The sequence below is a fragment of the Cyprinus carpio genome, chromosome A21, assembly GCF_018340385.1.
Source record: "Cyprinus carpio isolate SPL01 chromosome A21, ASM1834038v1, whole genome shotgun sequence".
Lineage (NCBI taxonomy): Eukaryota > Metazoa > Chordata > Actinopteri > Cypriniformes > Cyprinidae > Cyprinus > Cyprinus carpio.
In genome coordinates this window covers 23,082,665-23,108,889 of record NC_056592.1, presented here as the reverse complement: position 1 = coordinate 23,108,889, position 26,225 = coordinate 23,082,665, and the positions used below count along the sequence as shown (strand labels likewise).

The 26,225-nt window shown below is 35.1% G+C and overlaps 1 protein-coding gene across 1 annotated transcript in view; it reads right to left on the bottom strand.

Annotated features, from left to right (window-relative positions):
* The window catches only part of LOC109083789 (rho GTPase-activating protein 26-like), an 85,302-nt gene that overhangs the window by 34,357 nt on the left and 24,720 nt on the right, over positions 1 to 26,225 (bottom strand). The window contains 13 exon segments of the mRNA XM_042711352.1: positions 1,993 to 2,067; positions 2,156 to 2,221; positions 2,404 to 2,440; positions 3,503 to 3,581; positions 6,542 to 6,636; positions 9,921 to 10,021; positions 13,031 to 13,160; positions 13,376 to 13,480; positions 13,616 to 13,726; positions 13,991 to 14,092; positions 15,166 to 15,237; positions 17,001 to 17,062; positions 20,542 to 20,637. Coding sequence (XP_042567286.1) covers positions 1,993 to 2,067; positions 2,156 to 2,221; positions 2,404 to 2,440; positions 3,503 to 3,581; positions 6,542 to 6,636; positions 9,921 to 10,021; positions 13,031 to 13,160; positions 13,376 to 13,480; positions 13,616 to 13,726; positions 13,991 to 14,092; positions 15,166 to 15,237; positions 17,001 to 17,062; positions 20,542 to 20,637 — 1,131 coding nt within the window.

Genomic DNA, 26,225 nt, shown 5'->3' with positions numbered 1-26,225 from the left:
GGACCGCGATTTCCACTCGCAAGACGGGAGCATCTTTGTCCGGCACAGAGGTGAACAGGATGCCCCTGAACTTGGGCGGACGCCGGGTGAACTGAATCGCATAGCCGAGTCTGATGGTTCTCGTAAGCCAGCAAGACGGCCTGGGGAGCGCTAGCCAGGCCCCCAGAGACCGAACAAGAAGGAGGCAACGCAGCCGAATCTTCATCTGCGGATCCTAGCTCGTCCCACGATGCAGTGATCGACATCAGGTCCTCTGCTGGTGGGCCGGATAGAATGCTGGGCCCCGCCATGGCCGCGGCCTCAGCATCTGCATCACGGTACACCAGAGGGTACGATGCGCTGGAGGAGTGAGGGGCCCGTGGAGACTCGCTTGGCGGGGAAGCCCTCACTGTGACCCTCAGATCGCCCTGGCCATGAACCGCAGTAGCCCTCCTTTTGAAGAAAGAATTAGAACAGGGCATGGGGAGGGGGACTCCGCCCCATTTGACGAAGAGGATCCTCGATCACAACATCGCGATTGTCATGTTCCCACAAAGAGAACATGACTCATCCACGAACGCTGCCTCAGCGTGCTCGAGGCCCAGGCACGAGATGCAGCGATCATGACCATCAGATGGAGCCAGAAAGCAACCACATCCAGAAATGCATGAGTGGAAAGACATCTTTAAAAAGACACCCCGTCACTCGTGGAGCTCTTTTTAGAAAATGCTCTTTTAAATAAGCAAACACCAAAGTGTTGAAGCGCCCAGGAGGAGTTGCAGCGTGACTGCAGAATGGGAAGCTGCAGCATGCTGAGAAAAAGGCAGCAGCACTGGCAATCCCCGCTGATGCGCCGTAACACCAACACTCGTGTCATACTCGTCTTGACGACACTCTTGCTTGAGAAGCTGAAGGCTCGGCTCTGAAGCGAAAAGCTGAATGTGCTACTGCACGCGCTCTCCTTAACTACGTACTTTGTGGGGCGGGGTGTGCGATGCAAATCTCGCACACCAACATTCATTGGCTTGTTTTGTTAACACTCGAAGGCGATTCGTCTCTCTAGCGAGATCCCCGATTTCGTCAGTCACTGATGTAACGTTGAACGTGACTGACTGAAAGGGAACGAGGGTTACCATACGTAACTGAGACGTTACTTGTAATTAAATGAAAATGTGTAATAGCTTAAATTTATATTAATAATAATAATAATAATAATAATATAAATGCAGATAAAATAAATAAATAAATAAAATTCAATGTCATTTCAACTCAAACTTGTACGTCATTTTTTTTTATATTTTTATTTACCATTTGTAATGATGAAGTTTATATACAATTTAGTACATGATGAATTTAGATTTAAAATATATTTACTTTAAATGTAATATTGAAGTTATAACCAATTAAAAATATTTTATGTATGCTTTAGAAAGTTAGTCAATACATCAAAATAAATGTATTTTAAATCATGACAAAAGATTACTAAAATGTAATTATTTAAAATAAACTTTAAAGAAAAAACTTTTAATCTGATATTATTACAAAGTGCATGCTTTATGACTTTTTTGCCCCTCAAAAAACATCATATTGAATGTTAATTCTTAAATTGAAAAAGTGTTCATCATAGAAGATGTGTATTCAAGCCAATTTTTTATTTTTTTTTGTAATAAATTATTAGATTGGGACAGAAAAAAAGTAGTGTTATAGGCCACTGACCCACCTTCCATTTCATTTAAAATGATTATAATTAGCGAAAGTGTATGAGTGTGAATTCTAGGACTGTGATTTTGGCTTAAAGTATTCAGTATCCAACAAGAACATAGTACTGGTACAATGCATTACAATATTTCTTCAGAATCATTAATTTTGACTCTCAGCACAGACACTGTTTTGCTCAACACAGTTTTAAGGCTGAGAAATGGTATATGTGACATTTATGGCTGAAATTCATTTTATTTTAATCTCCTGGTTTCATTAAAACAAAATAACCGGCAGCAGGGTGCTGATTCTCACCCATGGCCAGGCTGAGTAGTTTCTGCACTCTGGAGCTCACACCGACAATCCTGTATAACCCCTGTTCATCAATACCTGATAAGAGAAAACCACAGACTGTCACAAGTATTCATGTGCTGGTCACCATCAGACCTTTATTTCTAAAAAACAACATGAGGCGTACCTCTGGTTTCTATGGCATAGATGAATTTTTTGACAATGTTGAAGCCGATGACATCTAATTGTGCCACTTAAATAAAAAAAAAAAAAAGTTAATTGGGAGAGGAAAACAAAAACATCAATACACCTCCACGGTAAAACAAACATTAACACAAAACAAAAAAGTGTTCATGAAACCAGCATTAAAAGTGTGTATGATTCAAATGAATTATATTTTAAAAATGTAGAAGACTGACACAGCACCATACTTACTAGCTTCATTCTGGCTGTCACGATTTAGGGTGTATACCTGTGAGTCAAGACATTTTGGTCAAGTTTATGCTGTTAATACAGAGCAGCTTTGGAAGAAAAGTACAATTTAGTGGTACCAGCTGAGAAGCCATCACAGCATACAATACCACTGCCTCATTTGTACTATTTTACATGCATAATCTGTTCACTAAAAGCTTCTGAAAACAGGCTTCATCACACTGAAAGAGACATTTAGCATGCTAAGACATAATGGTTCTGTTCCAAAACCTAGTGAGCTCGCCTACATAGGCAGCATTTTTGCTGATATCTATTTATCTATATCTATCTATAATCATGACAACCCTCATAATAGTTTAAGCACACTCTGCAGTGTGTGTGTAAGATATGCAGCAGCTGCATGAATAGACATACATAAATCAGGTGGCAGATCTAGACAGGTGGAGCTGGGGGAGGTGGAGGATTTCAGAAGAACTGCACCATTTAGAGTTACATGATTGAACTAGTTATTTAATCAAAACCAAATAATATTGATAAAAATATACAAATAAATAAAAAAGTTTACTATTTAACAAAATATTTGTGTGCTCTAGGAATTTTCATGCCGAGAACAGCCTCGCTCTGTTAGCTTAGCAGCATTCTAACAGCAAACTCTATTGAAATCAGTTTGTTGAGCGTCTTCGTTGTCCTGCAGGTTTTTGTGATAAGCACTATTTGAATTGTTGCCTAAAGAGTGCTTCATCAGTAACTGATGAGGTCCCATGCTGCCCACAAAGGTAAAGGCCTATGTAGGTAGCATACTAGCGAGGCAGCTCACTAGATTACGGAACAGAGCCTAAATCATCCTACAATACATTACAAATTCAATTATGAAGCCAACACTCAACTAAACCACTATATCTGAATTCATATTCAAAAAACAACACAGGCTAAAGGCCTCAACATGCATATTTATGAGACGCAATAAGTCTCATGAATATGCATTCAAAATGAGAATACAGTTTATCTGATGCACAGCAGTGCCAAGCATGTGGAACTCTCTTATAGTGAATGATATCAGATCTGAGAGCGAAACAAATTTCCGATCTCTCGGATAAAGTACCGGTTCTCTTCCGTCCATGGCTTCCATCCAGAGTCTGCGATCTTCCTCTGACAGCGCCTGCATGGTGATCACTCCAGGCCTGAAACATGTATATTTACAGTTGGACACTCATAGTAGATAAATAAACTAGAGAGCATTTATGTTCTAGGACAATTTATTTTTGTAAAATCTACAAAGCCACCCTTAATTGTATTAAATTTTCACTTGTAGTGGACTTTAAATCTCAAAAGTATTGTTAAAAAACTGTTCTTGCAAATAATATAATACTATACAAATATTAACAAAATGCCACTTGGACTTAAAGAGTTTATTTTTAAAAGTAATAATATCAATGCAAAAGTTTTAATTTAAAGAACAATTTAAATGATTGTGTTTTAATATTTTGTCATGTTTTAAAGAAGTATGCTTATTTTGATGTGTTGGACATTAAAGCATATCTAAAGTACTTGATTATAACTTTAACTGGGTTTAATTTAAAAGCAATTCAGTTCAACTCATGAACTCTTTAAACTAAATAACACGCAATTAAGAATTTGGAAACAATGTATTATTTTAAATTATAGTATTTTCATAATGAATATAATGAATACAATTTTTTTTGCATTTAATATGCTAAAGTGTATTGTTCTTCTGTTTCACAATTGCAAAAGCAATCATAGTTAAAGAAACACACATAAGTCATTACCCTTGGTAACAAAAATAGATATACCAGATACTGATGATGCTATTTGAACAAATGGATAGTATTTCATGACTTGCAAAATAATAGTACAGTCAGTCTGATAGATAGATAGATAGATAGATAGATAGATAGATAGATAGATAGATAGATAGATAGATAGATAGATAGACAGATAGATAGTAACAGTCCAAGGCTTTTAAATAAAGTTCTTATTTTACCAAGGAAAAAACCTTTCTCTGATTTAGCATATAACAATGTAAGAGCCAGTTTACTGTGCCGTGTGTTGGTAAACCTTTTAATATTTCAGTATGGCAGCTCTGTCAGTAAATCAGGAGTACACACACTCACACACCATTAACTTGCGTGACAACTGAAGGTTAGGCCATGCCAGGTCAGGAAGAGTTATGGTTATAAAACTGGGGATGTTTAATTGAGTTTGTGCACAGGAAAGTCTGATAGATTTACAGTGTGATAGTACACTGCTGCTGTGGAGGGCAAAAGAAGGAGGCTATTGCAAAATTGCAACATGTTTTGTGGAAAATACATTTGTGAATAATTAACTAGGTATTTTCCAACTTTATCATGACAAATCGACACTGAATCATACGGCAACATAAGCCACAAAGGCATTGATGTATTATACACTTCCATGTGCATGCAGTGTCTGAAATTGTCACTCACTAAATAAAAAAAAAGTAAAATGAGTGAATACACTCACAGCTATAGACACTTCATAGAATTACCCTATTCTTAATGAGTATTTTGTCTAAATGTGATTATTTTCTTGTTTTGTATAAATATTTTCACCTGAAAACATGTAAAAAAAAAAAAAATTAAAAACACTATATAGAATGTTTAGTGTACTGCACATTATATCTAATGTTGTGACATACATACTTAAAACACCTGAATCTGAATGTGACCCTTTATTCTGAGACATATTTTCTGAAAATCCTGCTAAATTTTCATTAAGAAGAATTTTTAAAAGGATTTCGAACCATGTGTGAATTTGCTTTGTATCAGGTGTATAAAAGTAGGATTTTTCTTGTTTTCAGTAAAATTAAAATGTAAAAAATAAATAAAACAATATATTTTGAGAACTAAAACTACATAAATGAAAACTTTCTGAAATTATACACCACTGGTCAAAAGTGTTGAATAATTAGGACTTTGAAATGTTTTGGCTGCATTTGTTTGATAAAAATACAGTAAAAATTTAATATTTTGAAATATTATTACAATTTAAAATAACTTTTTATTTATTCTTTTTTAAATAAAGGTTTTATTTTAATATGTTTTAAAATGTATTTTATTCCTGTGATGCAAAACTGAATGTTTAGCATCCATTACATAAGACTTTAGTGTCACATGATCCTTCAGAAATCGTTCTAATAAGCTGATTTGGTGCTTATTATCAGTCATTATAGATTTTAAGAATTCTTTGATGAAAAGACAGTTCAAAAGAAAAATATTTATTTGAAATAGAAACCTTTTTTTGTAATATTATTAATGTCTTTTCTATCACTTTTTTAATAAACACAGTCTTGGTAAACTTTTGACCAACAATGTATATCCTGAATTAAAATGATTTCTCTTACCCTACTTGTTTTAAATGCAAATTTAACAGAATTTAGTATGGTTTATGCTTAAAATGTAAATCTTAGTGTTGAAAGAAAAAATATTAATTCAAGATATTCTCTGGAGATAAATCTTATTATGTGACACAATCTTGCTGGGAAGCAAGACTAAAATATTGACTAATATATATGTATATATTGTAATGTGCAAAGCGTGATGTAAACCCAGCATTACAACATTGTGTCATCAGGGCTTATAGTGCATCTTTTGGCATATAGGTTAAGTGTAATGTAATCGGCTCCCTTCCTCTGTCTACAACACATAAGATGGCCACTATATCTCTCCCCTCCTAGTTACCAGGTTTTCACAACAAAACCTAGCCCAAAACTAGTCCAGTCACGTTTCGGGGGGGATCCCCCGGTAAAAACCGCATTCAAATCGGTCAAAATACAAGTTTTTGGTGGAGTTCCCCTGATAAAATTCACATTTTAGGGGCTAAATATCACGTTATTGGGGTTTTTTCAACCCGTGGACATAAAAAAACAAACATGTAACAGTGTTAAAGTAGCCCAATTCTGCGGGAAAACCGTGGACTTGGCAACACTGCTAGTTACTGCAACAGTTTTGACAGGCCGAAGCTGTACTCTCTTCATGCCTGATGGACCTAGTTCAAATCTCCACCCCATTTCCTGAGCAGCAGCCAGGAAGTGTGTCTCCCGCTGAATGTTACGTGGATGTTAAGTGCCATCTGGTGGCAGGTATGCACACAGTCAACTCACCGGTCCACAGCTTCAATGTCAAAACAGAACCTCTTCTCAATGGAGTCTGTTTTCCTTCTGGTGCAAGATTTGAGCGTAAAGCTTTCCTCGTCTCCCTGTAAAGAAAAACATGGTTTACTATAGGCCCAACAATTTTCAGTGTTTCACTTATTCGATTTTTATGTGAGCCTGGACGGCCGACAGGAAAATGTGACTAGATGGTCTATATTTACCAACTACACTGTCATCACATAAATGATTATATAAATGAATAATAAGGTGTCAGCTTACTTCCTATCTTCTTGCAAGTGTGGCCATGGAATGGGTGTTCAAATGCGGTCAGCTATTTTTATTCCAACACTTCACAACTCCTTTGCCGACTAGCAACACATTACACACATGCCTCTGGAGTTCATTACCAGAGTGCTGTCGTTCTCTCCTTCAGTGTAATCTTCACTTACAGTCTAATTGTATCTATCACGCCACTCTGCGGAGTGACTTCTCTCGATTTTTTTTTTACTCTCTTCACATTGCAGAAAAGGTGTCAGCATAAGGTGTCTAGCGCCGGGACTGGGTACTAAACAAACTGTGCACGCTTACAGAGTGCAATGTCTCGAAAGGTGAAACAAGGGTGCCTGTGAGTACTCACATGGAACCAAAACTGACAAATGGGACTCTGTGGTCTAGTGCACAATAAATCTGCAAGACTGCATGTACACAGTAAGTGTACCATTTGGAACAAAGTCATGTTTTCAGTTATAAAAGCATTCAGGTTTTCATGTATTAATACCCGAAGTACCACACTTTGGTGCATAACACATCCCACATCCTTTGTGCTACTTCACATATGCATCCTGATTCCTGCTGCCATCTCTTCCCATATTAAACGATGCACACACACACGTCCATCCACCTCATCTAAAAGAAAATGTGATTCATCAGACCAGGCATTCTTCCATTGCTCCATGGTCCAGTTCTGATGCTCACGTGCCCATTTGTAGGTGTTTTCGGCAGTGGACAGGGGGTCATCATGGGCACTCTGCGGCTACGCAACCCCATACACAGCAAACTGTGAAGCACCGTGTGTTTGGAAGTCTTTCAGCAAATCTTCTGTTTGATTGGACCATATGGGCTAGACTTGCCGTTTTAGAGATGCACTCAGTCATTTAGCCATCACTGTTTGGCCCTTGTTGAAGTCAGATCTTTTTGCTTGACCATTTTTCCTGCTTCCAAAACACGAAATTCAAGGACTGATGGTTACACTTTGGTTTAGGGACCAATTCTCACTATTAACTAGTTTATTAGCATGCATATTACTAGCATACTGACTGTTTACTAGTACGTATAAAGCACATATTAATGCCTTATTCTGCATTACCATATTTTAGATCCCTTAATCCTGCCCCATACCTACATAGATTTTACAACTACCTTACTAATTATTGAGACTTGGTCCCCAAGCTAAAGTGTGACCCAGTGTTATACACTTCACCTGTCAGTGGTTTTAAAGGGATGCTCCACCCCAAAATACAAATTTTGTCATTAATCACTTACCCCCATGTTGATCCAAACCCGTAAAAGCTTTGTTCGTCTTCGGAACACAATTTGAGATATTTTGGATGAAAACTGTGACTGTCCCATTGACTGCCAAGTAAATAACAGCATCAAGGTCCATAAAAGTTTAAAGACATCACGGGGGTAAGTGATTAATGACAAAAATTTCATTTTTGGGTGGAGTATCCCTTTAATGTTGTGGTTGATCAGTTTATATATCTCACTCATGAAAATATGTTAAAAGATTAGCGGAGAGGCAGTCAATTTGTTATCTGATAATTGGTTTCCACTGTGTGTTTAAAAATTTGAGTTTGTAATTCCTGCGTGTAATCCCTCTGGACCATTAGTCTGCTAAGCCTCCAGTATAAATCTATTTACTGTAAACATATTCATTTTAACCAACTGAAGGATGAGCTGAAATGACTGTTGTAACTGACATGTCAAAGATGTAATACATAAACATTGGGTTGAAAGAAAAACAGAATAATAAATGAAAAATGTGAAAACTTTTATGATGTATAGAATGTTTTTTGTTAATCTTTATTAAGCTGGGACAATATATATATGTGACTCTGGACCACAAAATGAAATTTATCATCTGAAAGCTAAATAAATAAGCTTTACATTGATGTATGGTAATATGTAATGCACATTACTAATCAAAAATTTGTATTGATATAAAAGGTTTTGATATATATTTACAGTAGAAAATTTACAAAATATCTTCATGAAACATGACCTTTACTTAACATCCTAATGATTTTTGGCATAAAAGAAAAATCAATAATTTTGACCCATAAAATGTATTTATGGCTATTGATAAAAATATACCTCAGCGACTTAAGACTGGTTTTGTGGTCCAGGGTCACATATATATGTGTGTGTGTGTGTGTGTGTGTACATAGGGGGTGCACATACGTTTTTTACACATAGTGTGACCCATTAAATATAACTATTAAAAAAACTAAACTAATTAATAATAGTAATAATAGTATTATTACACTATATCACAATAATATTTCTCTTTATAAAAAAAAAAAAAAAAATGTCACAAAACAATAATATTTAAAAAAACACAGTGAGAGTTAAAAAAATAAAAAAAATACAATTATTCTATAGTACACAATATTTACATTTACCATTTTTCTTCTTTTTTTATTTTTTTATATGAATTTTCAGCATTTTCAAACCTAAAATCAGTAAGCTTTTACATTGGCGGGTTGCCAGCAAGTAAGTATGAACTGCTGGTTTTAGCGAATGCCGAGTGAAGCCCATCACTGAATAAAGCGTCCCAGATTTGCATTTTGCTGTGAAACGGTTCCAACTCAAGAATCAGAAGATTTTTTTTTTTTTAAGTTGGAAATTTACATTACATTAAAATGTTTTTGTTCCAACAGATTGAGCATGTCCTTGTATATATGTTAGCAATAACATAAACCATGCAAACCATGAAACAATATAACTCTGTATTCAATCTATTATCACAATAAAACATGTTTTCTGTTTCTGCGATTGGCAGGTTTGTGTGTTTAGCAGCGGGGTGGTAGTGTGTGGTCGGAATGTAATCAGGAGGAATGCAGTCCCTGGTGCGAGAGTCGTGCTACTGACCCTGCGTGTGTGGCAGTGTAGAGTGAGAAGGGCACAGAGCCAGGTGCCGACACTGGTGCCAGCTCAACGATGCAATACGCATCTTCTCGTGCCAAGATCAGAGTCTTGTCAGCATGGGGAACAAACTTGTGGCCTGTGCCAGCATCCACTCTCCAATCCAAAGGTTACACATACTGTTGAGTGAAAGGGCACGAGAGGAATTGTATGTGACAAAGAAAGAGAAAAAAGAACCACTTACATTTTTGCCCCCAGACTTCTGATCAAACAGCATCATGGTCATGCGTTTGGGCTCTCGTTGATAGATGCAGTAGTACTTCACCCATGTGGACACGAAGGAACCTGATTTGGTACAAAACAGGGAGCCATGTAAGAAAAAGACAGATAAACATAATCTTTGGTTCTTATTCATTTCTTAATAGCCATGAAAATCACAAATCCTCTACAAAATTTTAAATACGTAACTATATGTTCAACACAGTGCAGATTCCAGCTGAATTTTGAACACTGGAGGCAGTAAAACACCAAAAAATTTTATTCCTTTTTACACAATTATGATTACCAGAAAATCAATTAACAAGGACTCATTTTCGTGCCATGTCTTTGCACAATACTATGCTATCACCTTAAAATACCTTTAGCATAGTGCATGATTTCTAAACCAATTTCTTTTAATATGGATATCACATATTAATCTCAATTTCAATGCATATCACTCATTAGTAAACCTGCTTGGTAACTCACCTGGTACAGAATTGCATTTGCAATCAAAAAAACTCACCTATGAACCTCATGAAACATGGTTCGATAAAAGTTATAAAATAAGGTAAAATGGCAAGTTTGCTCAAGCAAATGCATTTTTATCTCACTTTCTCTTTCCTTTAACACCATCGATTTGGTTTACGGTATGATTTAGTGTATTTTTATTTTAAAGGCAATAGAGCATTAACCTTTTAGTGACACTGACTGGACATTTCATTTATCAAATGCCACGATACATTCATGAACCAATGTGATTAAATGTTGGCACAGTTACATTTATCTGTTAGAAGAAAACTGAACACGCTCTAGTTACACGCACTGAACATTTCATGTTAGCTTCATTCACACTGCAAGCATTCAGATTTATTACTCAGATCAATTTGTGTGTGTGTGTGTGTGTGTGTCCACATCATCTTTTTTGGTAACACTTTAGTTTAGGGAACAATTCTCACTATTAACTAGTTGCTTATTAGCATCCATATTGCTAGCATTTTGGCTGTTTATAAGTACTTATAAAGCACATATCAATGCCTTATTCTGAATGACCATATTCTACATCCCTTAATCCTACCCCATTGTGGCCAATATCAGTTTCCAGTGTGAACGAATGATGGTTCTGAACTGACCCGCATGTGCAAACCGATAACTAGATAGCATGAAGCGCACTGTCATACGGAAGTAAACACTGAGGCCACTGAATTAAGCTTTTTTGCATTTATTTATAATATGCCACTGAAACCGGCAAATTTGTGAGCAGGTGATAAAAAGGATGAAAATGAGGAGAAAGAGAGCAAAGTTTTTTTTTTTTATATTTACAGTACAACACCTTAAGTTTAGCTTGTATTGAGCTGTCCCTGTAATACACTGTTAAAAACACCACACTGTCTCTCCACAAATGTGTGTTATATTCACAGAATGAACAAAAAACTCCTGGTATGTAAAATCTTTAGAGTGAATCCTGTCAGCACAGAATTATGACAAACTGTCGATCTATAGTAGAGTAAAAGTCGCATGAATTCCGATATGACCATTCAGACTGAGGCTGCATTGCAAAACATCTGACCTGAATCGGATTTAGCACCAAACTAAGTCTGACTTACTGACAGACTCAGATCTGTTTTTCTCATGACAGGGTGAACAGCACAAACCACATGGAATCTTTCACGTCACTCTAGATCAACATTCGTCAGGATTCTGCGCTCATGGGAGTCACTTCAAAGGTTTTACATACTTAAAAATATTAAGACAGTTGTGAAAGGTAGTAAATTGAAAAACATAAATACAACAAAAACAAAAATTATCACAAAGACAACTCTATATACAAGCAAAACATAAGGACTCGTATCATAAAAGTTTCAAAACTCTACTCTCTTCTGTCACATACTTGTCTTTATTTTTCATATTGCCTGTGCATAATTTCTCCGGGTTTCTGCAGCAGATCACGCTATAAATAAACATATAATCGCTTACTTTATGTCCTCTGTGTTTACTTCCATATGATAGCAGCGCCAAGTGTTGCCAAGTCAACGGAACTGGGCTACTTTTTCACCATTACCGCGGTTGTTTTTCAACTCTGTGGGTTAAAGTGACCACACTAACACGATAAAACAATTGGGCTAGTTCTGAGAAGCAATTGAGCAGATTTTGTTGTGAAAACATGGCAACCCTGTTCGTGTTGTTCTTTTGCACATGCGAGTCAGTTCAGAACCATGATCTGTTCACACTGGAAATCTGATATTGGCCACATTTAAAACAAAAATGTGAACAGCTATATAAAAAAAATCTAATTGAGCACTAAGGCTTGCAGTGTGAACGTAGCCAAAGTGGCCAAAACCTAAATCGAAAAGATCAGATTACATGTGTTTGTGCTATTCACACTTTCATGACAAAAAACAAAAAGGTTCTGAGTGACATATGAGCAAAAAATCTGATTTGGGCCACATTATCCCCCAGTGTGAACACAGCCTTAGAAAATGCTGCAAAACATGCAAGAAGTAACGTTGCATCATTTTTGCAAAAATCTTGCCACAGGCAATATATTTGCCCCATAGAGCACTGTGAATAGTGAAGCATTGAAATTGTATTAAAATAGTAGCCTACGAAATAAAATAACTGAATTACAGTTAGTGATATGTCAAGTCAAGTCATCTTTATTTATATTGCGCTTTAAAACAAAAAAGATTGCGTCAAAGCAACTGAACAACATTAATTAGTGTGTCAATTATGCAAAATGACAGTTAAACACATAAAGGCACATTATCATTGAATTCAGTGATGTCATCATGCAGCTCAGTTCAGTTTAAATAGTATCTGTGCAATAATTTGCAATCAAGTCAACGATATCGCTGTAAATGTAAATATGTATGAAATACAACACATTTTAGGTGTACTGCAAAATATTCAGATTTATTCAAATATACAAATAGTTTCAGTAATGTGATGTCACTTGCAATGCTTCATGGTAGTGGGACTGCTAAGCTGTTTTGTGCCGGCTCGCCAAATGGGTTTGTGGGTACACACACATACAAATCACACAAACCTCTACAGTGACCACAAGTCAGTGTGATCAGATGTGTCTTTTCAACTTACGTTTCTCTTGCACAAACAGGTATCCTTCCATTGTGTGTGGACTGATGCTCTTATGTTCGTGCGGGTTTTCCTTCATCTTCTTCATCAAACATTCCACCTCTGAACGTGTGCTCTCGAATCGATTCCGCGTCTGAAATGCCACAAAGACAGAAAAGGAGAAGGTGTTAGCATTGTTAGCATGTTTCCAAAATATCTGCAAATGCATTTCGCCATTTTATGCTTTAGTACAATCAAAAAATTACATACAGCACCTTTAATGCATTAAAATATGACTATGAACTAATTCTGCTCTCCTTATTTGTAATATCAATATCTATGAGGGTCTGTTGTAAGAAATGCACTCACATTTTGAATGCTGATTGTGAGGTCTGTCTTAAAATGGTTGAAGTCTTTGGCCAGTTCGTACCCATGATGATAATATGTAAACAGACCCTGTAGAAAAGCCAGCAACTACATCCAAAAGAGAGGAAAACAGCCATCAATGAAAAGATTATAACATTAATATAATATAATATAATATAATATAATATAATATAATATAATATAATATAATATAATATAATATAATATGTGATGAAGTTTTACCGGCTCCACAAACTCAAACATTTTCCTCTCCTGAACTTCCTGCACTTTGAAGACATATTCCAGCGAGACTTCATAGAAGTGATGCCTCACGATGTCCACCTGGTTATCCGCCTGGGAAGATTCGTTAAGAAAAACAGAAAACATACACAGGTGTCCATGAAATCAAACTGGGCTTTGTAGCCTTTAGTCCATGACAGAGCCGAGCGTAAACCAAATGCTTTTTACAAATGAAGTCAAGCCTTTCAATACATCTGCGTCCAATTTAATGTTTTATAGGATATCAAACCAGATGTTTGCTAGTCTTAAAGTGCAACAGCATGCAAAAAGATCATTTTAGTCTCTCTCAAGTAAAACAGCATTAATAGCAGAACATACTTCATGAAGGTGTGCTTCCTTCTTTTTTGCAGACAGACTGAGATGTTTCTCCAACACTGTACAGTACTTCTCAGTCTCTTTATCATATTTCTTTTTGGCTTCCTGTGGGATACAAATACAAACTCTGTGTCAAACAGACAACAGCTGAAATATTATATGTAGAGATTTGCATGCATGTATGTATACATCTATATTCATTTCAAATTGGATATGCATTATTTAACTTTTTTAAAGCAGTGACAGTGGGTCGTTTCTGTTTCAAAACACACACATACACTTGAATTAAACTATATCAAGTAGTGTGTTTGGGGTGCATGCTGAAGCTCTCATACCATAACCGTACATGCTTTTAAGTTCATTTGGCAGTAAGATTTTAACCATTTTTCAAAGACAATATAAGTATGAAATTACTTATACAGGTGTGCTGAAGTCTTAAGTTCAACTAATTGCATTTAATTTAAATTTAAACTATAACACATTTTCTTTTATTGCAAATAACATGCAATTAAGTGTCCAAAAACATTATATTCAGTTTCACACTTGAGTAGATTCTTTTAAAGTACACTATTTCTGTAATAAGTACTTTTAAGCGTTGTGTACTTTACAATGGCTCATTCTTTTTTTTTCTGTTGTGACATTCTTAAGGGCCTTGGCCTCTGAACTCCAGACACCTGTAAGCATCTAATAACCAGATGCACATCCACAATTATAGACAAAGGCCACTGGGTGTGTGAGAGTCGAATTTGTCATTCGGGAATCAAACGTCTTCAAGCGGCATGGATGAGGAGCTGAAAAGTTGGCAATAAATTTAAATTATTGTTTAAAAAAAAAAAAAACAATGAAGCATGCACAAATCTGTGCTACATGTCAAACTGAACAGATTCATCGTATCAGTTTGCATTCATAACGAACATCCTGATGAGTGTTTACACATCATAACCAATAGATGGCAGTGTTGTTAAAACAGTTACAGTAGCAGAAGAAGCACTTTGATCTGTAATGGCTTGACCCACATGGAATCTGCTGCTTTTGACTCTGCCCTGGAACAAGTTACTTCTTCAATGGCATTGATAACGGAAAACATTTACATTCTGCCTAGAGTTAAGAAACACATAAATACTCTCTCTGCTATGAATACCATAACAACATAAAGCGATTTAAACTTCTGCTCTCACCTTTGCCGCTCCAATCTGCTCCTTCCTGAAACGTTCCAGTGGCAAGATCAACACATCACTGGCATTTTCAATCTGAGGAGACACAAGTCATAGGGTTCCTTTTATCAACTACATCTAAAAATCCCATTTAGCCAGGTTTCTCCCCATTGTTTGCTACATACGTTTTGAGAACTGCTTACTCTCACATAAAGGTGAAAATCTGACTTTTCCAGGTTTAAGTGCTATAATCAGGTCCCTGGTGCATGTATCCAACCAAGGAAACGTGAAAAAGATTAACCCAGTATCTTTGTTTTGGCAAGCCTTTTTCTGCAAGCATCTGAGAAAATGAGTGCGTCTGATTTCGCTCCCTTGGTGACGTGGCAAAGGTATCTCATTATAATATTACCGCCCCTTAATCTGTAAGTTTACACCCACGGCGCCAACATTTTCATTTACCAAGTGACAACGGTGTACCAGTTCTAAAGCCATGGTGAAAGTTTGAGCAAAACATGCTAACTCTTCTGTCTTTGGCTGCACAGATGAGCACAGAACACTGTTCAGAGTCCTAGTTTCAGAGGAGACAACAGAGCAGAGGATTTATTGATTTATTTACTGTATAGTGCTGCTGCTGCATAGATCTAAAATAAACATGCAATTTATTTCCCAGCTCTTTACCTTCACAGACATAACTGACTGACTGACTTTGCACACTCAGAAAACCGTATATAAGAAGTTTAAACTAATATGGCTCTAAAATGCATGATTTCAGTGTGATAAACATGATAATCAGAACCAAAACAGTTGTTTTAAGCAGGTCCGACCTGTAATGGCACAGCTCTATTCTGGAAAAGGGGGCGGAGAGCAGCAGCTCATTTGCATTTAAAGAGACAGGCCCAAAAAACAGTGTGTTTCTGCTTCCCCTCAAAATAGGCAATTTCAAAATGATATAATAAATGATCTGTGCTGTATTTTGAGCTGAAACTTCACAGACACATTCTGAGGACACCTGAGACTTATATTACATATTGTAAAAAGGGGCATAATATGTCTCCTTTAAATCAAAACTGACTTATATTTATATCCTTTAAAGTTGGCATTAAATATGTAATTACAATATCGGCCAGCCCTAAAACCAGTTCATGTTAAAACACTGAGACTTTATTTCATAAAAAGCTGCTTCACATTTTTTAACACTTGAGTTACAAACAAAAGACTCAAAACAGTAAATATAATTATGACTGGATTGGCTGCGTTTACAGTTGTTAAACATAACATAACATGCTGGTGTGACCACACATTAAGTTGCAAGTTGCAGTTGCAGCTTTACTTGGCATCCATAAACCACCTAACATTACACAGTGTCTACATCGGACATGTGTCAAAGTGAAATCACACCTATAAGCTTCTTACTGTTTGCAGAGTAGGAAGTAGTTTTCTGCTTCGTGTCAGATTTTGTCAATAGCACTAGGGTATATATATTCTGCAGCAGATGTCTCTTTTATTTTTAGTAAGTTTATAAAATCCTCTTATTTTTATTTATTTTGTCTTGTGAACTCTATTTAAACATCTTTTTATACAAAATGTCTTATTCAGGACAGTATTCATTAAAAAATAATATGCATTTTGTATGATCCTTCTTATTATGGTAAAATAATGAACAAATTAACAGATTCTGCAGGGTGAATGTCATCTTTCGACCACAACTGTACATCATCACACTGTCTAAATCAGGAAAAATTAAAGTCATACAGGTTTGGAAAGACATGGAAGTGAGTTTAATTTTTTTAGTGAGATTTTCTTTTAAACTATTAGTGATAACGAAGCTGATGATGGTGATGATGAAGAAACCAGCTCACCATTCGTGTCCTCTCATCTTCCAGGTTCTGTAAGACTCCAGCAAACTCCTGTAGTGATTTGGCTTTGAAAGAAAAGAAATAAGACTGGTGATCACACACAACATCTTGACCACATTAGCTTAATTTGCATCTGCAAGAGCTGAAGTCAGACATTTGTCATTTTATAATTCACCATGGACACCCTGAGATTTCAAGTAAGAAACTGTTATTCAAAACCGAGCCTAGATCAACACTTTTCACAGCACAACTCTGCAAGATTGTGCATTAAGGTTTGTTTAACATACACAAGTCTGTGTAACAACCATGAGAAGCTACCATGAACACAGAGCTAGCATGCGATTAGCACACTTACCAAAAAAAACCTTGGCCAAATACCAACTTCTGCAAAGACTATATTTAAAACCTATAACTAAAAAAAATAAAAAATTCTAGGCGAGGAAAACCCTGTGAGGTGCAAACATGCGGTGTTGATGTGTTAGGAGTTGTGCAAAAAAGACCCAACATACTTTTTCACTTTACCACAGTTTTAAAAAGAGTACTTATTACAGAAATAATATACTTTAAATGAATATATATGCAAACTGAATGTAATATTTTCAGACACGCCTGCATGTTATTTACAATTAACTGAAAATGTATTATAGTTTAAATATATATTTAATAGAATTAGTTTAATGTAAGAGAGCTTTTTTTATTCAAGTAGGACTTAAGTGCATCTTTATATGCAATTGTGACCTGTGCTGGCAAAATAAGTCACATTGAGCAAATTTTCAAAAAATATTTTTATTTTCACAATCCTTCAGAATGATGTGTGATTTGTTGGAATCGGACAAAAAAATGACTGAGCTGCGCCCATTTGAAGTCGAAAGACTCGAGTTTCTGAAAGTTTTCTGAAGGTTCCAAAGCAAAATCACAGAGCAACGTTGCATCTTTTCCTCCATTACTTTTCTTAATAATAATTACTATATTAATAATCACAATCTAGCTATTTGTATTATAAATAAGAACAGATGCAAAAAACAGTAGAACAAATATAAAGAAACAAATAATGCATTACCTTTTTCATTTTACATCTAAACAAAAGCATTCAAGTAAGAAAAACAAATAATCAAATATTCATAACAAATAAATTGATTATTAAAACTACAAAAGCATTTCAATCAAGGGCAGCAAATTATTCTTTTATTGTTAGATTAACATTAATGAGGTGACCTATTAAGACCTACTTAAAAGCACGGATCAAATATAATGTTACACATCAGATGTTTTTCCCACGAAAGTTCCCCAAACATTCACTTAAGACATAACAGATTATGTTTGGATGAATACTTAAATACTGTAATTCTGTGTATATGTGTATATTTATCGGGACTGTGCACGCTTCGATGACAGCGTGAGAAGTGAGCAGAGAAGTATATGGTGTATATGACTTTCATCTTTCAGACGAATCCAGTCGGAGTTATATTAAAAATTGTCTTTGATCTTTCAAGCTCTATCATTGCAGTCAGCGGGTGTTGCATTGCTTCAGTCCAAAATAAGTTAAATAAAAAGCGCCCATCCAAAAAAAAAAGTGTCTCACATGGCTCTGGGGGGTGAACAAAGGCCTCCTTTGAACTAACCCTTTAAACATCTAAAATTATTATTTGAAGCACTGGGAACACTAGACGGGGCTTCATGAACTCATTTTTGTGAAAACCTCAAATTCGACATTTAGCACTTTTCTTTGCCTGCACGGGTCACAATTGTATAATACTTTTTACATCAACAGTTCTTTTTGATTCTCATATCTTTTCCAGCCTTTTCCATTAGTGCGATATTCTAGTGATAACAGAACCATTTCACTGTTTGTATCACATAAAAAATACTGTTTTTGTGTCACGGAATGTATTTGTAAGAGTTTTTTAAGGCAAGAATGTAATTGTTTAGACTTCAAATATGCGATTTGTTAATAAAAATAACATCTGTTTGAAAATTAGCGTGAAAGTTTTTGGAGATGTGAGCTCCAGGGTAATTCAGCCCTCATTAACCCAGTCTTCTGGAATTTGTACTTTTGACTGAATTGCCTAGCAACTTTTATGATGGCTGTTGTTTTTGTTTATCAAATATTATTATTCAATAAATCATCATAGTATTTAATATTGAGAAACGGGGTGTGTGTTCGTGATGGTGATTTTAGTTACATCATTCTACCATTAGACTGTTTTTATAAGTGAGTCAGCAGTAAAGACATTTATATTGAAAGAGACTGAAACAGGGTTGTAAACAAGGAAGTTATTTTTACTTTTAATAACACCTTGTAAGACACAGCCAAAAAATGCACTGAGCAGTGCTGTCATCGGAAATCACCCTTAACAGATGAAAGGAAAGTATGACAAAGATATCGCTTTCCTCAGTGGACATTCAAACTAGTGGACATGATGCTGTGAGCATGTAGGAAATACTGCTGCTGCACAAAACATATGAAGTAACCCCCATATTTAACATACATAAAATTATTTGTTAGCAGATCTACTGTATACAGGTGGAGCTGGGGAGGGTGGGGGGTTTCTGAAGTGTGTTGCTGCGGCAAGCACTAAAAAAAAGTAATGAAAGTGTACTTTCTTTGAGTAAACTTAAGTGGTATTTTATTTCATTTTTATTGTTTTATCTTCAAGTACAGGTTTTTAAATATACATTTAAGATTTGAAGTGTACTACGAGTCCACACTTCATTGGCATTGTATTATGGTGCTGCGATACTGAGGCCAATAATATTAATACCATTACATACAACTGATGTTATGGCATGCATATCTGCAGCGAACGCTTTTGAAAAAGCAAATACTCTAAATATGTGCAAAAGTAATGGTGATACTAGCCTTTCACTGCTTAGCACTAGTATTTCTTTGAGTACTAAATCAGCAAACTCATCAAACCTCTAAAGACATACAGTGGATGCATTACTAAAAAAAAAAAATCCAGATATAATAAAGTTTTTATGTTCAACTTCATAAGGAATAAGGTCAAGAGGAAGTAAAAGACTACAGGCCTGCAAGGCTGAAACTGAAGATGAGATCAGAAAAAAAGGCAAGTCAATACATGTTCCTTCTTCAGATTCAGCCAAGCAGGATTTCAGCAAGTTTCCATGTAAGGTGCCAGGACTTACAGAAAGCCACAAAAATTCCCACAGGTTCCAACACTTAATCCTTTGATGCCACACCATCAAGAGGAATTATGGCAAATACATAAAAGTTGAGCTGAAGCCTTAGTTTAATTGTGGCACAGTAGGGGCTAAATGAAATGGTCATGTGGAAGGCGTTCAGTAAAACCTGTCTTTTTGAGTTAAAAGCTTGTAATGAATATCTCGTGTAAGACCTGGAGTGGGATCAGATGGCCATGGATCATTTTGTACTCAATCGATGCACTTTGTGCCGATGAACTGGTGCTTAAAGGTTGAGTTCACATGCTTTAAAACTGAAGTATAATTTTGAATGATACTTTTTGTTTCTTCCATTACACTAAGGAACAACAAACACCCAAAAGAAACAATGTTGGGATCTTACCAATGCATATCTCATCGTCTGTTTCTGCATCGCCAATGCACTGGAATTTAAACTCGTTCAGTGACTCTGCAAACTTTCTCTTCGCAGTAGACAAATCTGTAAAAGATGTGATGAGATGTGTTAAATTTTTACAGACGAGAATAGCACAAGGTGACAAAACCACAAATGATCAGTCAGAAAGCGAGAGAACATGTACTGTGCTTTGGAAACTTTGTGGTGTCTGGGTCTTTCAAGACATACGAGAGTTCAGTGAGTGAATGAGAAAAAGAGACTGCAAGGGGGAAAATGTCCAAAAAGGAAAGCTAAGGAGAGAAAGAATGAGCCCAGAAGTCCCTAAAAATAAATACTGTTTGTCATGGAATGAGAATTTGGCTGGTCAGATTATAAATTAAAGGCAGACCCCCTGGTTTTAGATTGTCATAACTTTAGAAGAAAATCTTCAGAATAATAAACAAATGAAAAACTTGCACGAAATCGAGCCGAGCTGGATATCAAAGTCAGTAGCACTTTTTAGTTTGAGGTAAATAGTGTATACAGTACTAATAATAATAAATCATAATATCAAAAAACAAAAAACTACTACAAAACACTACAAAAAAAAACAAAATATACTACCAAACGACTGATTAATCATTAAGATCAGTTGAATTATATTTTACATAAAGGTATAAACTGAATGGGAAGATAGTTTGAAAGTAATAACAATATGAAAACAATTCTTACTACTAACTAGTTGTTTATTAGCATTCAGGGAGCAATTCTTACTACTAACTAGTTGTTTATTAGCATGCATATTACATGTTGGCTGTTGTTAGTACTGCACAGCTAACAAAGCAAATGTACTAAGTTTTGCCACATATGGGAAGCTGATTGCGGGGCGGCATAGTAACTAACAGCTATCTTACTAACTATAAGCATCAAAACATCATATCACCCAAACCCATATCTAAACTTAACAGCTATCTTACTAACTATAAGCAGCAAAACAGCAGTTCATTAAGGCAAGTCATAGTTCATAATAAGATAATAGTGAGAATTGGTCCCCTAATTAAAGTGTGACAAAAAAAATGTAGATTTAACACACTTTATGTGTAGTGGAAAGGATACTTTATAATTTTGTGTACTGTACTAACAATTAAAAGATATGCTGAAATGCTTGAAAAAAAAAGTGAATTTTTGATTTGTACTAAAAGTACTTACACAAAAAAAGTAACACAAAACCAAAGAAAAAATCAATACCAAATCAAAAACAACCCTTCTGCTACAACTAATAATAATACAATATTAAACTCTTAGAGCTCTGTTAAGGGATTTGGCATAGAAGCTCTTTTCAAAAAGGATCACTCTCTGTGATATTAGCCAACCATTCTGTATGTGATTGTAAAAGTGTCAAAATCAAAAGCACATTTTGGCCAAAACTTAATTCCCTGTGTGTAAACTCTCTCCAATACAAATGACACAATTGATAATCAACTCAAAAGGCAAGTTTGCCAGCATACAAATACATTATTCTTTTTTTCAGGACATGTGCAACATGTTGACCCAGAACAAATACAAAACAAATACAAATCTGCTTGCCATTGCCTACCAATCTATCACCAAACAAAACAGATTTACAATACAAGACCATTAACAATGCATGAAAACAAAACTGTAAAATAGAGAAAATCCTAATAAAAAAATACAAACAAAATACAAATCAATTAACAACAAAAAATATTACAAAAAAAATTAAATAAAAATACAACAGACATTGATATGTTCAATAGCATATTAGTTTTTGCTTTGGTATCAATAATCATTTAATTTTACTAGCAGTGATTGACTGCTAATATGTGGCAACTCTTCTTCCCAACAAACTTCCATTTGTTATCTATAGACACAGATTTTTTTTTGTTTTTTTGTTATTGTTGTTTTTTAGCATGCAGAACTACATGAATGGATTGTTAATAAGTGACCAGCCCTAAAAATAAGCAGCTTCTACTGACATCCACATTCATCAACATGCCCTCTAAGAACACAGAATTCCCCAAAATGTTTCTCCTCCAGTGTCCTCTGCTTCCTGCCTTCTGCATGGCGACAGAATGGTGCCATCCAAGCGCCTGGTAGGAATGTGCTCATACAGTTGTATATGCATGCATAAACATTCACACAAATACAAGTCAACAAGAAAGTAAATCAAATAAAAAGATTTCTGTTTCCAAAGGCTCCAGTGGAATGCTGCTAATACACCATTATGAGACATCTGAGCTTAAGTTCGCATTTCCTCTACATTTGAGAGGCTTTTTTAAATCTAAAATTATCACTGCATCATTGAAGGTCAATTTAATTTTCTGATATTATCAGAGACTTCTTAAGGCCAAAGTATACTTCACATATGTTAGTAATCATCATTAATTATTTATCATTTGAAAGCTCAAAATTCCTCCTGTGAAAACTATTTTGAAATAATACATTGCGTTACCATGGAAATGGTACTTTTCCTCCCCTTAAGTGGGCAGTGTCAAGTGTCATATTACAAAATGTATAATGGTATTTTACAATCAAAACTTTATAATCTTGACAAAATGCATATCACTGGAAAGAGTCTCAAGATTCCATATTTGGTGGCCAATTGTGACTTTGGTGAAGTAATATTGACAGAGAAATTTAGACATTTGTGACAGAAAAATACATAAAAAAAAATGCAATGGAGTTTTGATGACATCGGTGGCTGTTTGTGGTATAATGCCCTAAATAAAATCTCACAGGAACCTCAATTATTTTTATTTTTTTTATTTTTTTAATAATATGAACTTTAAATTTGGAACATAACTTATTCAGACATAAAGCTTTAATTTTATATAAGTTTTAGTGTAAAACCTGTTATGAAAAATATTTATTTTATATATAAAAAAAAAATGAGTACAGTGCATTTTCTCAAACTTCAGTACCTTTTTGATACTTTCATATTTTGAAATGAGTCCACTTCTGTCATAATTTGCTGATTGTCCAACCTTAGGACTGTATGCAAAATCGTTCAAGAATTATAACAATTTAAGTTTGGATAGTGCCCTTTCACGTCTATGTTCAAAAATGGGGGGTAACAGTTAAAGGGTTAAAAGAGTACAAAGACATTTTATCGTTCATAACTCATGAAGAAAAACAGAGCAGACGCTGGACAAAGAGGAAGCGTTCTAGAGCGCATGTATTGACCACCTGCGTTTGCACATGCTATCAAATGGAGTATACTTTGAAAGGCTACAAACCTGCATATGCGTACAAAAACGAAGTATACTTTGTGCTTTATAGTCCTCTCTATGATATAATGTTTGCTTTTTTTGGACCATATAACTTAAATTTAACAAACAAATGTTTTTCAAATACTTAAAATATTTTAACAAAACTTTTTTTCTTAAGAAGTAATAATAAAGATTGTACAATATTATCGGACTGATATTGGAATCAGCCAATAATGGGTTTAAATGTACATATAGGCATCGGGCCAATATGAAAACTTGTGCCGATATGTCTTGCCGATAAGTGGAATACGTTAACTCACATGTGCTCAGGGTGGGCTAGCGATTAGATCACGTCAGCAGTGTGGTTCATTCTTGAAGCAAAGTTTTGCCTGAATGGTGATTAGATTATGTTGGCCTACACTTTAAAAAAAATGCATCTATTGATATATAGTTCATGTATACTTATTTTCAAAGCTTCAATGTACTGTCATTATAAAATAACTTCATTATTGTTTATTTAATTCTAACAAATAAGTTCTTGTTAATAACTAACCAAAATTAAATATAATTTGCTTATAATTTCCGCACAGGAGAGACTTGATGTTTCCAAACAAAAAGGAAATATATCGGTATCAGCATTGGCTATCGGCCAAAATGAGTTGAAAAATATCGGCATATCGGATATCGGCAAAAATCCAATATCGTGCATCCCTATGCCAAACAAATATTTCCTTTTCCAGAATAATATCCTTTTAGTGAGCCTTTAAAAAAAAGAAAATTAAATAAAAAAATTAAAAACGTTCATCACAGAGGAGTCGTATTCATGTATGTATAAAGAGCATAAAAAGCAATGGGTGAGGTGGGGTCTGATGTCATGCCATTGACCCAAACTCTATCCAAACCCAGTTCATGATAGTAGGAGTGTAACATACATACACACAGGGAACAATAACATGCAATTCTGTTGTTACTCCCCATTGCAGTGTAAACACGTCCATAGTGACAATTAGATGATGGAGTGAGAAAATTGAAGCACTTGAAGTGTGTAATCTGTGACGAATGCTGCTGGTGTGGAACGGATACCAGCTGCTGTTTGCTCCATTATGTGAGGGAGGATCGGCCCTCCCAAATCCTTCATCATTCTCATCAACTTTTTCGGATGTTCCTGAACATGTACATTTGTTGTGAAAGTGTTTCTAAATCAACAGAATGAGATACAAGTGGCTTCATTGTTAATGAATGAAAAGACCTACAGCCACCTTTCTGACTAGTGTTGAGTAGTACTCTAAAAACAACCATTCAAGCAACTTGACGGCTCGGTTTGGTTTCTTTGTTTTGCCCCCATTGATAAACTTCAGTTTAGTTAGCTTTTTGCTTGCTGCTTTATCAAAAGCGCAGCTTTAAACACAAGGAATTATGAATATATTCTTGCATAGTGAAATACAGTTTCATCTTAACATATTTCTCATGCTACTCAACATGTGTGCAGTGCAACGATCTGCAATGCAACCTGGAAGTGTTTTGGAGTGCTAACAGAAAGATGTCATGAACAGAGTCATGGCTGCACTCCAGGAGCACACAACTCAGCTTCAGCCACGTGAAAGAGTGTACTTCGTCTCTAAAGACCATTACGGCAGACACAGACACTTGTACAAACCAACCTGCTAAACAAAACATATACTATATTTACGCAACTAAAAAACAAACTACAAAACAAAACCCACAAAAATCAAATCAGTGAGGGGAATGTTTATATGTTGTAGCATACTACACACTTTGTTATTAGAAACTTATTTCAATTAAAAAATAAATAAATAAATATAAGGTTGACTCCTACAGGCCTATTCACAGCAAGCAGAATTTTTTACAGCAACATTTTGGTTATATTGTTGTTATCAAAAATCTTTCTCCTAAAATGTTCTCTTGTGAAAAATAAGTACACTTTAAGATACTTTTAAACAAGTGTACTTATTACAGAAATAATGTACTGTCGAATGTACTGACAAGAATTTATGGTTAACTAAAGTATACTTTAAAGTCATTTCTATTGACTTTTATGTCATGTGTTTAAATATATTTGTAAAGTTACAATTTAGTACATGAAAAATATATGAGCTTTAACTGTAACATCAACTAATACACTACAGTTAAAATGAAGTACTTTACATGTGTTTGATATATTAATAAACACAAAAAAGTTTGCTTTATTGCATGACAACAATCTTTTAAAGGGGTCATATGATGCTGCTAAAAAGAACATTATTTTGTATATTATATATATATATATGATATATATATATATATATATATATATATATATATATATATATATATATTACTTTATTTTACAGTGCACAACAAATGGGTAAATAATGACAGAATTTTCTATTAATATATTAATTAAACTTTCTTTTTTTTTTTTTTTGAGAGTGTGATGGAAGCTTGTGAAGACCTGGAAGACAT